The sequence below is a fragment of the Catharus ustulatus genome, chromosome 26 (assembly GCF_009819885.2).
Source record: "Catharus ustulatus isolate bCatUst1 chromosome 26, bCatUst1.pri.v2, whole genome shotgun sequence".
NCBI lineage: Eukaryota > Metazoa > Chordata > Aves > Passeriformes > Turdidae > Catharus > Catharus ustulatus.
In genome coordinates, this window is record NC_046246.1 from 6101652 (window position 1) to 6117950 (window position 16299).

Below are 16299 nucleotides of genomic sequence, written 5' to 3' on the forward strand. Positions count from 1 at the left end.
GCCTGACCCTGCAGTGGGGTTTTTTGGGGTGCAGGGAGCTGAGGTTCTGGTGCCAGTGCCTGATTTGGGGTGCAGGTGGCTGAGGTTCTATTGCCAGTTCCTGACCCTGCAGTGGGGTTTTTTGGGGTGCAGGGAGCTGAGGCTGTGGTGCCAATGCCTGACCCTGCAGTGGGGTTTTTTTGGGGTGCAGGGAGCTGAGGCTCTGGTGTCAGTTCCTGACCCTGCTGTGGGGTTTTTTTGGGGTGCAGGTGGCCCAGCGAGTGGCCCAGCTGCAGGAGGCCCTGTTGCACTGCGGGAAGTTCCAGGATGCCCTGGAGCCGCTGCTGAGCTGGCTGGCAGACACTGAGGAGCTCATCTCCAACCAGAAACCTCCCTCTGCCGAGTACAAGGTGGTGAAAGCCCAGATCCAAGAGCAGAAGGTGAGTGAGAAAAGAACCTCAGCACAACCAGACAATATTTTTGGGGTCCAGCTGGGGTGTCCATGCTTCTCTCCTGGTAATTCTGTCGTGTCAGGAGCGAGCTGGTGGTGGTGCAGGGCCTGGTTTGGCTGTTTGGACAAAGGGAATGTTACAGAGTGTGAGAGCAGCCCTGAGGTGTGCTGGTGTTTGCTGAGATAACAGCCCGGGGTCGGCGCCTGCCCTGCGAGGGGGAGGAGGGAAGGTCAAGTGTGGTCATGGGGAAATATTTTAGAAATGAATTCTTACCCAGGCTTGGTCTGATGTGGGGAGGTTGGGAGAGGAAATGTGCTTCAAGTGGAGGCTAAAAACTTGATAAGTTGGAGGGGGGTTGGTGGGGAAGAGTGGGGAAACTCTTCTGGCACAGAAGTGGTTTGGATGTTGAGTAGTGTGAGAGAGGGAAGGGGGAAGGGAAAAGGAAAAAAGGGGGAAAGGAAAAGGGGAAAAAAAAGGGGAGAAAGGACAGGAAAAAAGGGGGAAAGGAAAAGGGGAAATAAAAGGGAGAAAGGAAAAGGAAAAAAACCGGAAAGGGAAGGAAAGGAAAAATGGAATGGAATGGAATGGAATGGAAAAGGAAAGAAAAGGGGGAAAGGAAGAGGGGAAAAAAAGGGGAGAAAGGAAAAGGAAAAAAGGGGGAAAGGAAAGGGAAGGAAAGGAAGAATGGAATGGAATGGAATGGAATGGAATGGAATGGAATGGAATGGAATGGAATGGAATGGAATGGAGTGGGATAGGATGGAGTAGAATAGAATAGGATGGAATAGAATAGAATAGAATAGAATAGAATAGAATAGAATAGAATAGAATAGAATAGAATAGAATAGAATAGAATAGAATAGATAAAATGAAAGTTCAATTGGATAGGACCCACAGTGATCACCCTGTCCAGCTGCCTGACCACTTCTGCTGCCCAAATCAAAGCATGTGATTATTATAATGTAATACAATACAACACAACAATATAATATAACTATAATTTTTTGGTTTTGAAGGCAGAGCCATCCCCCTGGGCTGGGCCTGCTCTCAGCCCTGTTCTGAGCCACAATTAGAGATCTGACCCCTCCACTTTGGTTCTGCTGCCCCAATCCTGTAACTTTTGCCTCCCCACAGCTGCTCCAGCGCCTCCTGGACGATCGCAAGGCCACGGTGGAGATGATCCAGGCAGAGGGCGGCCGGATCGCGCAGGCGGCCGAGCCCGCGGACCGAGACAAGATCGTGGGGCAGCTGGAGAGCCTGGGCCGGCGCTGGGAGGGGCTGCTGGGCAGGGCAGCTGCCAGGTGAGAGGGGCTGGGATGTGAGAGGGGCTGGGATGTGAGAGGGGCTGGGGGAGCCAGGGGAGAGGGGCTGGGGGAGCTGAGAGGGGAGAGGGACTGAGAGGTGAGAGGGGCTGGAGGAGATGAAAAGTGAGAGGGGATGGGGGAGCTCCAGGTGAGAGGGGCTGGGGGAGCTGAGAGGGGAGAGGGGCTGGGGGAGCTAAGGGATGAGAGGGGCTGGGGGAGCTGAGGGGTGAGAGGGGCTGGGGCAGCCAGGGGAGAGGGGCTGGGGCAGCCAGGGGAGAGGGGCTGGGGGAGCTGAGAGGGGAGAGGGACTGAGAGGTGAGAGGGGCTGGGGGAGATGAAAAGTGAGAGGGGCTGGGGGAGCTGAGAGGGGAGAGGGGCTGGGGGAGCTGAGAGGGGAGAGGGGCTGAGAGGTGAGAGGGGCTGGGGGAGATGAAAAGTGAGAGGGGCTGGGGGAGCTGAGAGGGGAGAGGGGCTGGGGGAGCTGAGAGGGGAGAGGGGCTGGGGGAGCTGAGGGGTGAGAGGGGCTGGGGCAGCCAGGGGAGAGGGGCTGGGGCAGCCAGGGGAGAGGGGCTGGGGGAGCTGAGAGGGGAGAGGGGCTGGGGGAGCTGAGAGGGGAGAGGGGCTGGGAGCCAGGGGAGAGGGGCTGGGAGAGAGAGAAGAACTGGGAGAGCCAGGGGAGAGGGGCTGGGGGCTGAGAGGTGAGAGGGGCTGGGGGAGCTGAGAGGGGAGAGCAGATGGGAGCTGAGAGGGGAGAGGGACTGGGAACTGCCAGGGGAGAGGGACTGGGGGAGCTGAAAAGTGAAAGGGACTGGGGCTAACTGAGAGGTGAGAAGGACTGGAAGCTGCCAGGTGAAAGGGACTGAGAGAGCTGAAAGGTGAGAGGGACTGGGGGAGCTGAAAAGTGAGAGGAACTGGGGCTGGGAGAGCTGAAAGGTGAGAGGGACTCTCAGCACCTCACCCCGCAGTGTCCCCGAGCCTGGGGTGACAGCGTTTGGGAAGCTGGCGCAGGTTTCGGTGCAGATACATCCTGGAAATGTGGAAACAGCTGGAAAACATGAGGAATCAAAGGCTGGCTGGGAGCTGATGCTGATAGCAGTGGTTTACAATGGCAGGGAAGAGCTGAGATTAAATAATTTCCCTGCAGGGGAGGGATGTTATTTTTATTCCTGTAAGCTTTAACGTTTAGCAGCATCCTGTTGACACCTTTATGCCGCCAGAATCTTGTTTATGAGTTACTAATTTCTACCTAAGCTGATATTTGAGGTTATGAAGTCACTTCTGAGGGCCAGATTCGACCCTTCTTTGTGTTATTAATCATTGCCAACAAGCTGGACTGTCCATCCAGGATTGTCCATCCAGGAGTGTCCATCCAGGATTGTCCATCCAGGATTGTCTTTAATCAAAACCTCTGAAAGAACAGCCTGGCCTCAAGCTGAGGGATCTCCAAATCACTGATAGGGATGGAACAAAAGGGAGTTGGAACTAAATGAGCTTTAAGGTCCTTTCCATCTCCAACTGTTTCATGGAAAGGCTGGGGAAGCCCTTCTGCCACTTTCCCAGGGTGATAAACTGGATCCTGAAGGCACAGCTGCAGGAAAAGCTTATTTTTATTGATTTTTATCTTTGCCATTGCAGCTTGCCTGACAGTGGTGTCTCACCTTGCTGCTTGTTCCTTTTCCAAATACCTGAAGCTGGCTCCAGCTGGGAGCTGCTCCCTGGAGTTTTCATTGACTCAAAGAATCTCAAACTGGTTTTGGTTGGAAAACCATCTTGTTCCAAGCCCCTGCTGTGAGCAGGGACACCTCCCACCAGACCAACCCACATCCAACCTGTCCTTTAACAATTACAGTAATTTCACCATTATCAGCTGCACCATTTTGACTAAAATTTTGGTCCGAACCCAAAGTGTGGCTTATAATCAGGTGTGGTTTATACATGGACAGAGAAGGAAAAGTTGCTGTTTTAGTTTGGAGGACAGGTGTGTGCTGAGAAAGGCAGGAGCCTCTCTTTGAAATGGAGAATGTAAACCCCCTCCCTCCAAATTGTTGTAATTTTGAAATCAAGGGACTCTCAGGCAAAGATTTGGGAATAGGAATAACAGTTCTTTACTAGGGAAATTAAAATAGAAATACAGCACTACAAAGAACAAACCCAAGCCCTGCCAGAGTCAGAATCCAAGCTGACAGCCGTCAGTCAGGCAGGGTGTTGGCAGCAGTCCCATCCCATGGTGGCTGCATCCTCCTGCAGTGACAGATGTGGCTCAGCTGGAGCAGTGCTCCTGGACAAGGTGCAGTTTCCTCCCAAGCCTCAGTGGTGATGTGGAAGGGTCTGGTTTTCCTCTGGGATCCAGTGGGAAAGGCTGCTCTGATGTTCCAAATCTCAGTTTTTATCTTGGTAAGGAATGTTGGGCTCTTCCCCCTGGCTGGAGCAACTCCCAATGGGATGCAGTAATTTTATCAGTCCCACAGTGGGACTCAATGGCCATGAGCAGAAAATGACTGGCTGGAGGAAGGATGGGCTGTGAAAAGATAAAGAACACTGCCCCAGCTGGTTTATAAACCATGGCCATGAACAGGAGATATCCCATGAGATAAAGAACACTGCCCCAGCTGGTTTATAAACCATGGCCATGAACAGGAGATATCCCATGAGATAAAGAACACTGCCCCAGCTGGTTTATAAACCATGGCCATGAACAGGAGATATCCCATGAGATAAAGAACACTGCCCTGCCTGGTTTCAATGGATGCCCATTAGCAGAATATCTCCCACAGAGATCAGGATCACTGCCCCACCCTCAGCAGATGGTGACAGAACAGATACCTTTGATCACATCCTGTATTGTAATGTGCAGTTTATAATCAGGTGTGCCTTATAATCATGAAATTACTGTATTTCCTTCTAATTTGATGATGGCTTTTCACAGGCAGAAGCAGCTGGAGGATATCTTGGTGCTGGCAAAGCAGTTCCACGAGACCACAGAGCCTGTGTCCGACTGGCTGGCGGTGACAGAGAAGAAATTGGCCAACTCTGAGCCCATTGGCACCCAGACTGCCAAAATCCAGCAGCAGATCAGCCGCCACAAGGTAGGAACAGGATGGAGGTGGTTGGAGCCAGCTCCAGTGGTTGTTTCCACCACAACCAGAGGAGTTTTTGACACAAACAAAGATTGGAGGAGTTACCCAGGCTGGTTTGTGTGCAGAGAAGGCTGCAAACCCTGACCCATTAAACATTAAACTGATGTCCTTGCACCTCCCAGCAGATTTGGATAGAAAAAAAAAACCAAACCATTCCTATTCATGTGTTTCTTTTTAATTCCCACTCAGTTTACCCACTCAGGGGTGGCTTTTGTGTCTCCTCCATTTTTTCAGTTGCATTCATTGTTGCATTCCCATTTTACTTTGCGTTTCTTTTATTTCCCTCGTTCTCCACTCATATTTTTTTTTTGTTTCCCCCTTTCTGTTGTCCATTCTCCCCTCCACCATTCAGGCTCTCGAGGAAGAGATAGAGAGCCACGCTGCTGATGTGTCTCAGGCTCTGGGGGTCGGGCAGTCTCTGTCCTCCCTGAGCTGTGCTGCTGAGCAGAGGCTGCTGGCAGAGAAATTAGAGGCTCTGCAGAGCAGCTACGGCGAGGTCCAGGAGAGGTGCAGCCGAAAGGCAGCACTGCTGGCCCAGGCTCTGGCCAACGCCAGGATTTTTGGGGAGGAGGAGGTGGAAGTGCTCAACTGGCTGGCTGAGGTGGAGGACAAGCTGGGCTCAGTGGCCATAAAGGATTACAAACGGGACGTCCTGCAGAAGCAGCATGCCGACCAGCTGGTATTTTCTGTTTTGTTTTATTTTATTTTATTTTTTTTCCTTCCATGTTTTGTGTTGTTTGTTTTGTTGAGTTTTTATCTGGTTTTGTTTATGTTTCTGGCCTGGGTTTAATTTTAATTTTCTGAGGTTTGGAGAGGAGTGTAAAGAGATTTCATGTGTTAGAAACAACAATTGGGGCCCTCCCCTCCAAAAAAAAAAAAGAGTTTCTCAAGGCGAGGGAACTTTGTTTGATTTGTGAACAGTGTCTGAGCCAGCTTGGCCACCCTGTGCCTTCAGAAAGCTGGATGCTGTTTCCAAAACTGAGAACTGGAAAAGCCTGGTGGGATTTTGGAGCTGGCCACTGAGGAAGCCTCTGCTTCCTCTCCCTGGGGCTGTGCAGGCTCTTTTCAAGAGTGAGGTTCTGTCTGGTACAAGGGTCCTCTGATGGGTTGGGTTGGGTTTACTCAGAGATTTGAGTCCCAAAAATCCCAGTAATCCCCATAGCAGGGTGACTGGACAGTTTTCAGGTGGGTGCTCAGCAGGGAGGTTCATGCCCCAGGGACCTGCCTGCAGCAGGATAACCCAAATCTGCCTTTTCCTCAGGCTCTGAATGAGGAGATTGTCAACAGGAAGAAGAATGTGGACCAAGCCATCAGGAATGGGCAAGCTCTCCTGAAGCAAACCACAGGTAACACAGAGGAGATTTTGGCACGTTGGAAATGTGGGGGGTCTGGGGATCCATCCTCCTCATCCTCCTCATCCTCCACATCCTCCTTGGGAAGTCCACGCTCTGCTGGGTGGAGGCTTTTCTCCCTCAGCTCTTCATTTCCTTTTGGAAACTCCCAGAGTAGCTGTTTTGCATCCAGGCTTGGATGCTGAAGACACAAACACTCCAGCTTAGGATTTGCTTGGTCCCAAAATCCCAATCTCACAGCTTGGGGAGCGGGTGATTCCCACTGCTCAGTGCTGAGGGAGGCTTTTCTCCCTGCAACCAGCTGCTCAATCACATGGAAAAGAGGTTAAAAATACCCCCAGCCCTCTCCTAATATTGCTTTCCCAGACTGAGCAGTTGTGGCTGTTGCCACGTGGGTGTGAGTTTATGTTTATGAGTGGGAAGAGAGGTCGGGGCGCTGCGTTTCCTTCAGATGTGGTCTGCTCGGAGCAGATGTGCAGCCCTGTGTCCTTGTGGGAGCTGTGGAGCAGGAAGAGTGATTACAAAGGATTTGGCAAGCAGCTCTGTGTCCTCTTGGAAGCAGCAGAGAGGGGTGAACTGACCCTTTTTTCTTGGAGCTGTGACTCTCAGCTGTGCTGAGAGCTGAGTTAGGCTGGAGTTGGGGCTTGTGGCAAAGCCAGGCTTTGCAGCGCCCTTCCATCCCATCTCATCCCATCCCATCCCATCCCATCCCATCCCATCCCATCCCATCCCATCCCAGGGATGAGGTGGATGTTACTCTGGTGGGAAATGTCAGCTCTGAGTAAAACCAGGCTGAAGTTGCATTAATACAAAAAAATGAGGCTGGAATTAAAAGGAGAAGGGACAGAGCAAGTGGCTGCTGATGCCTCCTGGGGTGATTCCTTCACTCCCAGAGCCCAGCCTCATTCTCCCCTTGCTGCTGCCCCTCAGGGGAGGAGGTGCTGCTGATCCAGGAGAAGCTGGATGGAATCAAGACCCGCTACTCGGACATCACGGCCGCCAGCTCCAAGGCGCTGCGCACGCTGGAGCAGGCACGGCAGCTGGCCACCAAATTCCAGTCCACCCACGAGGAACTCACTGGCTGGATGAGCAAGGTGGAGGACGAGCTGGCTTCCAGTGGGGCACAATCCCCTGCTGGAGAGCAGATCCCCCAATTCCAGCAGCGGCAAAAGGTGGGAGAGCAGCGCCCAGGGTGGGGAAAGCGATATTAGGTGGGGGTGGTTTGGGGAGGACACACATCCATGGGTGCCTCCCACAGGAGCTGAAGAAGGAGGTGATGGAGCACAGGCTCATCCTGGACACTGTGAACGAGGTGAGCCGGGCTCTGCTGGAGCTGGTTCCGTGGAGAGCCCGGGAGGGGCTGGACAAGCTCGTGTCGGACACCAACGAGCGCTACAAGCTGGTCAGCGACACCATCAAGCAGAGGGTGGAAGAAATCGATGCTGCTATTCAGAGGTCTCAGCAGGTGGGTGAAATGGCAAGAAATGGGGCAGCAGGGATGGTGGCTGGCCCATCCTGGTGTGTGGTTTTGGGGTGGGATAACGCTGGAGCATCGCTGTGTTGTCCTGCCTGTGAGCTCCTGCCTGTGAGCTCCTGCCTGCAGGGGTGATGGAGGTGGTGTAAAACTGGTGACAGGTGACTGTCAAAGCTGGGAAAACTCATCCCCACAAGGATTTGTTCCAGGCCAGCAGTCCTCCCCAAAAAGGCTTGTCCTGCACGGACTGGAGGCTGTGGAGTGCCGGGAATACCCAACCTGGCTCCATGGAGTCAGCTCATGGAGGAGCAGAGGAAATGCTGTTTATGGGGTTGTCCCTTCCCTGCAGGCTCAGGGAGGGTGTGGGCACAGGTGGCTGCTCCAGCTTGCCCCAAAACCAGCTGCAGGAGCCATGAGGACATAATGGAGCCAGAAACCTGAGCCCCACCCCAGTGTCCCCTTGTCCCCACGCACCATCATGAGGAGTTTGTCCCCTTGTCCCTCAGGGTCTCTCTGTGGCTCCTGCTGTCTCCAGCTCTCCCTGCTGCCCAGCACTGACCTCTGCCCCTCCTCTCCTCTGTTCCAGTACGAGCAGGCAGCTGATGCAGAGCTGGCCTGGGTGGCTGAGACCAAGAGGAAGCTGATGGCTCTGGGTCCCATCCGCCTGGAGCAGGACCAGACAACGGCCCAGCTGCAGGTGCAGAAGGTCTGTGTGCACTCCTGGTGCTTGGGGTGGGCTGGGCAGCGAGGAGGGATGATTTTCTTTGGGTCATGGAGTGCATTTTGGGGGAACAGGTCTGCCTTTGGGTGGGCAACAAGGAGGGATGGTTCTCTTTGGGTTGTGGAATGCATTTTGGGGGAGCAGCTTCACCCTGGGATGGGCAGGGAGGAGAGATGGTCCTCTCTGGATCATGGAAGGCATTTTGGGGGAGCAGCTTTACCTTTGGGTGTGCAGCAATGAGGGATGGTCCTCTCTGGGTTGTAGGATGCATTTGGGGGAGCAGATTTACCCTGGGGTGGGCAGCAAGGAGAGATGGTTTTCTTTGGGTTGTGGAATGCATTTTGGGGGGAGCAAGTCTACCTTTGGGTGTGCAGCAAGGAGGGATGATTTTCTTTGGGTCACAGGATGCATTTTGGGCAGCAGCTTCACCCTGGGGTGTGCAGCAAGGAGGGGTGGTCCTGTCTGGGTCATGGAGTGCATTTTGGGGGAGCAGTTTTACCTTTGGGTGGACAGGGAGGAGGGATGGTTTTCTTTGGGTCACAGGATGCATTTTGGGGGAGCAACTCTGCCTTTGGTGTGCAGCAGGAGGGATGGTTCTCTTTGGGTTGTGGAATGCATTTTGGGGGAGCAGATTTACCCTGGGGTGTGCAGCAAGGAGGGATGGTTTTCTTTGAGTCACAGGGTGCATTTTGGGGAGCAGTTTCATCCTGGGGTGTGCAGCGAGGAGGGATGGTCCTCTCTGGGTCACAGGATGCATTTTGGGGGAACAGATTTACCCTGGGGTGTGCAGCAAGGAGGGATGGTCCTCTGTGGGTCACAGGATGCATTTTGGGGCAGCAGCTTCACCCTGGGGTGGGCAGGGAGGAGGGATGGTTTTCTTTGAGTCACAGGGTGCATTTTGGGGAGCAGTTTCATCCTGGGGTGTGCAGCAGGAGGGATGGTCCTCTCTGGGTCACGGGATGCATTTTAGGGGAGCAGCTTCATCCAGTACTGAGTCCACAGCACGCAGGAGAGATGAAACACTTGGCCTTGAGATGTGAATGGGAAAAAAAAAAAAAGGAAAAAATGGCTCTAAATCATCCAAGTGTTTGGCTCCCCAAGGAAAAAGCTTCCTGAATGTTTTCAGGAACCATTTAGGGCTTGATGGGTGCTTTGCTCTGCTCTCCCTTGGGAGAACTCCCATGAAAACCTTTCCTTGTGGCCACCAGAGCAAGCTCTGCTGAGGTCTCACCAGGAAAGGTTTAGAGAAATGTATATATTGATTAATGAGGGTGGTTTCCATTTGCCTTTTGCTCATTGTTCCCTGCAGTGAGGGACTCCACAGTTCCCTCCCGGCAGCCAGACGTGGAACAAAGAGGTGCTGGAGGGGTTGTTGGTTTTTTGTTGTGTTTTTTTTTTTTTTCTATATATCTTTGAGATGAGCTCATGCCTGAAAGAACGTGCACTTCAAATAAACGAGCCTTTTCTTCCCTTTGCCTGGGCAATCAGAGCAGCATGCAGGCTTATTGGATTTAAAATTAAAGGAAAAAAGGAAAATAAGACAGTGTTATAAGAGAGGGGGGACTGAGCTGTTGAGAATTAAGTTAAATTGAGCTCAGCTTCCCACTGCTAATCTTGGGAATGGCAAAGTTATTGGTGGATGCATCATTTTGTGGGATAACATTCCCTAAGAAATGGATGATGGAGCTTTTCCTCCAGTGAGGACCCTGGGTGTGGATTATACCTCATTTTAAGAGCTGTTTTGTCAGAGAGAGGTTGGTGCAGATGAGGAAAGCAGGCAGGAATCTGCATTCCCAGCCAGATTTTCAGTTTGCCACAGGACACTTGGCTGAGTTTTGTGGGGTCTCTCTGGCAGGAGGATGCTGTGGATGGGCTGGGCTCAGCTCTGAGTTCTCCCCTTGCTCTCCTGCAGGCGTTTTCCATCGACATCATCCGGCACAAAGACTCCATGGATGAATTGTTCAGCCAGCGCAACGAGATTTTTGGGACCTGTGGTGAGGAACAAAAAGCTGTTCTCCAGGTGAGAGATTATTTACTGCAACAGAGGAGGCACAGAGGTGAATCCTCAACCCTTGCACAGGCTGAAGGAGTTTAAAATTACCCCATCTGTAGTAATTCCCACCAGCATTAGCAGAAATCTCTTTACATTTATGACTCTCCTTTATTGCCGGTTTTTATTGCACGGTTTGGGCACGGGGAAGGGGGGATTCCCGAGGCTGCTTTAATTGGAATTACAATGTGGAAGGCCACCAAAGGCACCTCCTTCTCTCACAGCTTCCCCATGACTCTTCTCCCTGTTTTTTTTTTAGGAGAAAACTGAGTCCCTGGTGCAGCAGTACGAGGCTGTGAGCCAGCTCAACTCGGAGCGCTACGCCCGCCTGGAGCGTGCCCAGGTCCTGGTCAACCAGTTCTGGGAGACCTACGAGGAGCTGAACCCCTGGATTGAGGAGACCCAAGCCCTCATCTCCCAGCTGCCACCCCCAGCCATCGACCACGAGCAGCTCAAGCAGCAGCAGGATGACATGAGGGTAAGAGGGTGAAGAGTTTGCACTTCAGTTCTGCCTTCAATAGAGAGAAAAAACACCTTTTTATTCTGAATTTTCCTCTTTTTTTTAATCCCCCTTTTCTGGTTTTTTTTGCTTGTGTAATGCCAGAGGGCCACGTGAAAATCTCTCGTTATGTTGGAGCGCTCCTTACCAAAATTCAGCTTGCTCCCAAGGAAACCTGGCTGCTTTTGGATCTCTTTCCTGCTCGTGGCAGGGAAAAAAACACTTTGTGCTTTTAGGGTAGAGGCTGCAAAGCAAAAAATTCCCAGTGGGGTCTCCTGTGGAGCTGTGGGGAGGGTCAGATCTGGGGGAGGACCCGTGCCAGGCTCTGTGCCATAGCCATGTTGGGAAGAGTCGAGTGCCATGTGCTTGGCAGATGCTGGGGCACGAAATCCAGGCTGTGAGTTCCTCCCAGATAGGATCCCTGCTCTTGGAGTGCTGTTTGGAATAAATAGGCAGCAGGCTTGCAGCAGATTTCTAAACAAATGTGGTTTTTTTTTTTCATCCCTCTCCCTCTATTCCCTAGCAACTGAGAGAGTCCATCGCTGAACACAAACCTCACATCGACAAGCTGCTGAAAATCGGGCCCCAGCTCAAGGACCTCAACCCTGAGGAAGGGGAGATGGTGCAGCAGAAATACTCCAGGGCTGAGGCTTTGTATGCCAAAATCAAGGAGGAAGTTTGCCAGCGAGCCCTGGCCCTTGATGAGGCTTTCTCACAATCCACTCAGGTATTCCAGGGTGCCAGGGAGGGGAATTTCCTCCCACAGCCCCCCAGGAGAGCTGAATGGGGTTTTATCCCCCCTGTAAAACCCCTTTATGAGGTATAAGGTGGTCAGGAACCTCCAGGGGAGTTTCCTGCTGGCTGTGAGGAGTTTGAGGCTTCAACACTGTAAATAGGGTCGTAAATTTTTATGACCTCAATAACGATGCTGGTTCAAAGGGGCTGCTCTGGCATCCACCCAAGGTTGGAAGGACCTCTTGAAAGAGCTTGAAGAGATAATTTTCAGTTCTGATAAGCTGTGAGTGCGGTGAGCAGCCATGGGATGCTTTGTATGGGAGAATTAATGGATGTCTCCGGGGTCTGGGCATCTCCTGAGGAGGTGGGTGAGTGCAGGAGGAGAAACAGGAAAGGAAGGGCAGAGACTGGAGGTCCTAAAATCCAGAAAGGGGGTGAAGTTCTCCTGCTGCTGAGGGTTGATGGCCCCCAGTTTTGTTTCATCTCACCCCGTGTCACCGTAGCGCAGTTGGTTTTTGTCACGTCCTGGGTGTTTATTTTCTTAATTCCTGTATTGTGTAGTCACTTCTCTTGGTTTGCACTTGTATTAACTCCGAGTTTTTCCCCCCCCTCCACATTCCCCTCCCCTCTCATCTCTCACTCCCACTGTGGAATGTGTTGTCTGTGTGTGTTGCTGCCTGTGCCCGTCCTCCCCACATTTCATTCTTGTGTTGACTGCGCCCCACCATTGCAGATTTCGGAGGTAAGCGAGTCCCCCCAGCACAGATGTTCATTTTCCCTCCCTGGCCTGACTCTTTTTGACACCCAGACTTTCATTTCTGCTCCGTGCACAGCTCAGCAGAACACGCTTCAAAATTAACGCCGGGGGTGGGGCCTGGAATTACTTTTTTTTTTTTTTTTTTTTTTGGGATGGCTTTTGTTGAGTTGCTGCTTGGTCTCAGCTTCCTGCAGGGCAGAGGTTTTGCTTCTGGAAGGGTTCACACTGCTCCCAGCTGGATGTGCTGGTTTGCTCCTGCTTGTTGGCTGAGCCAGCCTGTCCTGATCAACTTTGCACCGAGAGCCCCTCTCTGCTGGGATTCCATGGGACACTGGGGCGTTCCCAGTAGGAGCTGGGAGAGGGACAAGAGCAGCCCCAGTGCTGAGCTGTCCTTCCCACCAGCAGAGTTTGGGATCTTTAAGGCCAAAGTTGACTTATCTTTAAAAGAAAACAACAATAAACCCTGCTGGACCCTCTCCCTCCCTCACTCCTGGCTTTCTGGTTCTGCTTTTGGGGCTGCAGCTCCTTCCTGCCTGCATGCAGCTCCTGCTGACCCCAGAACTGGGGTGGGTTTCTCTCTGGGGAGATTCCCAGCAGCACCAAACATGAGCATTCTTCCAGCAGCACTTCTTACCTGGCTGTTCCCTCAACCAGCACTGAGGTTTTGTGCCCACCAAAACCGAGACAGCAGCAAAACAAATGATGAGTTTTTAGGGCTGAATGCAAGGAGCTGCCGTGTTTGGGTCACAGGTGCTGGTGGCGGCTCTGGGAGTGTCTGTGGGCCCTGCTGGGGCAGGGCAGGTGTGAACAGGGGGTTGCAGGGGTGCCTTTGCTGCTGCAGTGGTACCATTCCTGCTGCAGGGGTGTAATTCTGCACAGGTGCCATTGCTGCTGCAGGGGTGTGATTCTGCTGCACAGGTGCCATTGCTGCTGCAGGGGTGCCGTTCTTGCTGCAGTGGTGCCATTTCTGCTGCAATGGTGCAATTTCTGCTGCAGTGGTGCAATGTCTACTGCAATATTGACATTTCTGCTGCACAGGTGCCATTGCTCCTGCAGTGGTGCCATTGCTGCTGCAGTGGTGCCATTCCCGTTGCACAGGTACCATTTCTGCTGCAGTGGTGCCATTCCTGCTGCATTAGTGCCATTCCTGCTGCAATGATGCCATTACTGCTGCAATGATGCTATTGCTGCTGCACTTGTGCTGTTCCCGCTGCACAGGTGCCATTCCCACTGCCCTGGTGCCATGCCTGCTGCATTGGTGCCACTCCAAGCTGCACAGGTGCCATTCCTGCTGCAGGGGTGCCATTCCCGCTGCACAGGTGCCATTCCAGCTGCCCTGGTGCCATTCCAGCTGCCCTGGTGCCATTCCCACTGCACTGGTGCCATTCCCGCTGCCCTGGTGCCATTCCCGCTGCCCTGGTGCCATTCCCGCTGCACCGGTGCCATCGCTGCCATCGCAGCCATTGCAGCCATTGCCTCTCTGCTCCGGTGCCTCGCGCTGCCGTCCCTTTGCTGTCCCCTTTGTCCCACCCCCCTGCCCTGACAGCTCTGCTCCCCTGCAGTTCCACGACAAGATCGAGCCCATGCTGGAGACCCTGGAGGCGCTCTCGTCGCGCCTGCGGCTGCCGCCGCTCATCCCCGCCGAGGTGGACAAGATCCGCGAGTGCATCAGCGAGAACAAGAGCTCCACGGTGGAGCTGGAGAAGCTGCAGCCCTCCTTCGAGGCGCTGAAGCGCCGTGGGGAGGAGCTCATCGGCCGCTCCCAGGGAGCAGACAAGGACCTGGCAGCCAAAGGTATCCCCTGGTGCATTGGCTGCCCCCCAAACCGCGGCTCCGTCGCTGCTCGGAGGTGCCAGCGCGGTGTTTGGGAGGTTCTGATGGGTTTAGGGGGAAGGATGAATCCTCTGGGTGGATTTGGGAGGTTTGCTTGGCTTTAGAAGGAAGGATGAGTCCTCTGGATGGATTTTGGAGGTTCTCATGGATATAGGAGGAAGGATGAGTCCTGTGGATGGATTTGGAAGGTTCTCTTGGCTGTAGAAGGAAGATTGAGTCTTCTGGATAGATTTTGGGAGTTCTGTTGGCTTTAGGACCAAGGTTAAATTCTCTGGATGGATTTGGAAGGTTCTCTTGGCTTTAGAAGGAAGGTTGAGTCTTCTGGATTGATTTAGGAGGTTCTTCTGGCTTTAGGACCAAGGATGAGTCCTCTGGATGGATTTGGGAGGTTCTTCTGGACTTAGGACCAAGGTTGAGTCCTCTGGATGGATTTTAGAAGTTCTCTTGGCTTTAGGACCAAGGTTGAGTCCTCTGGATGGATTTTAGAAGTTCTCTTGGCTTTAGGACCAAGGTTAAATCCTCTGGATGGAATTTGGAGGTTCTCTTGGCTTTAGGACCAAGGTTAAATTCTCTGGATGCGTTTGGAAGGTTCTCTTGGCTTTAGAAGGAAGGTTGAGTCTTCAGGATTGATTTAGGAGGTTCTCCTGGCTTTAGGAGGAAGGATGAGTCCTCTGGATGTATTTTGGAGGTGCTCCTGGACTTAGGACCAAGGTTGAGTCTTCTGGATGGATTTTGGAGGTTCTCCTGGCTTTAGGGCCCCAAGGGTGATGGATGGATGGATGGATGGATGGATGGATGGATGTGCCTGCCTCCATCTGGAACACACAGGGCACCATCAGACAGAAGAGAAAAAAGGCATTTGTGGCTTCCCAGCCCAGTTGCCTCTCGTTGGTGGCCCCTGGGATGGGATTTGTTGATGTCGATTCAGCATCTACTGGAGGGGAGGGACATCCCCCAGCACAAAAAACCCATCAGCAGGATTGGCACTAATTGGCACCTTCCTTGGCAGCTCAACAGGCAGCTCATGGACTGAGTGAGCAGGCACTTCATGCTAGAGGTGGCCAGAACAGAGGTTTGTTGGAGGGAGAGTGTGTGGGCAAATTTGCCCCGAGCTTGCACATGGATAAAAAGGCTTTTCTGCAAGCTGGAGTTTCTCACGTCCCTCAGCATCTCCCAGTTAATGCTCTGATAGTCCTGGCCATCTTTATTCCCCTCTGGATTTTCTGTTGGCTGTTTCTCTGCGTTTTCAAAACACTCTTGCATTGCCAAAAGGTTTCCTTCTTCACTGAACGATTTTAATTTCCCTCCACAGTCATCCAGGACAAGTTGGATCAGATGGTTTTCTTCTGGGAAGACATCAAAGCTCGCACTGAGGAGCGTGAGATGAAGTTCCTGGATGTGCTGGAGCTTGCAGAGAAGTTCTGGTACGACATGGCAGCGCTGCTGACCACCATCAAGGACACCCAGGACATTGTCCACGACCTGGAGAGCCCAGGCATCGACCCCTCCATCATCAAGCAGCAGGTGGAAGCAGCAGAGGTGAGGCCCATGGGGCTGCTCCTCAGTCTGGAGCTTTATCTGCTAAACTGGGAAAATCTTGGATCAGAGGTTGGAAATCAGCTCTGTAGGCAGTCAGGCAGATTATGAAGAGTTATTTCCATTGCTGTTTGGAGCTGCAAGGAAAAAAGCCAGAAGTGGATTTCACATCCTTCACCTTAAATCACATTATCTGCTGCTGTTTTGGGAAGCTCTGTGTGGCCAGAGCTCTGTGCCCACTTGCTGGGAATGATGTGGAAGCTTCCAGGGCTCTGCTCCCACCCCAAGCCAGAGTCTGGCTGGTGTGGGAGGAGTATATTTAGATTTTGGGCAGACCAGAGATAAGTGCTTAGATTTGTGTGTTGTGTCAAAGTCCACTTCAGGTGGATTTGAGTTGATTCAGGCCTTGAGGAGCTTTTTATGCTTTGCTAATTTTAGCTTTTCCTAACCATCCTGACTCTGGTTTGCAC

At 52.6% G+C, this 16299-nt stretch overlaps 1 protein-coding gene across 28 annotated transcripts in view; it reads left to right on the plus strand.

Moving 5' to 3' along the window:
- Positions 1-16299, plus strand: part of MACF1 (microtubule actin crosslinking factor 1) — a 151688-nt gene that overhangs the window by 112736 nt on the left and 22653 nt on the right. For 20 of the 28 annotated variants that reach the window (XM_033080489.2, XM_033080486.2, XM_033080499.2 and 17 more), the window contains 14 exons: positions 249-419; positions 1566-1732; positions 4662-4821; positions 5225-5551; positions 6134-6218; positions 7155-7396; positions 7483-7689; positions 8285-8404; positions 10332-10439; positions 10729-10947; positions 11492-11695; positions 12437-12445; positions 14023-14254; positions 15606-15832. In XM_033080489.2, coding sequence (XP_032936380.1) covers positions 249-419; positions 1566-1732; positions 4662-4821; positions 5225-5551; positions 6134-6218; positions 7155-7396; positions 7483-7689; positions 8285-8404; positions 10332-10439; positions 10729-10947; positions 11492-11695; positions 12437-12445; positions 14023-14254; positions 15606-15832 — 2478 coding nt within the window. The remainder of the gene's footprint in view (positions 1-248; positions 420-1565; positions 1733-4661; positions 4822-5224; positions 5552-6133; positions 6219-7154; positions 7397-7482; positions 7690-8284; positions 8405-10331; positions 10440-10728; positions 10948-11491; positions 11696-12436; positions 12446-14022; positions 14255-15605; positions 15833-16299) is intronic. The other 8 variants (XM_033080476.2, XM_033080479.2, XM_042779997.1 and 5 more) reach the window with 3 other exon arrangements.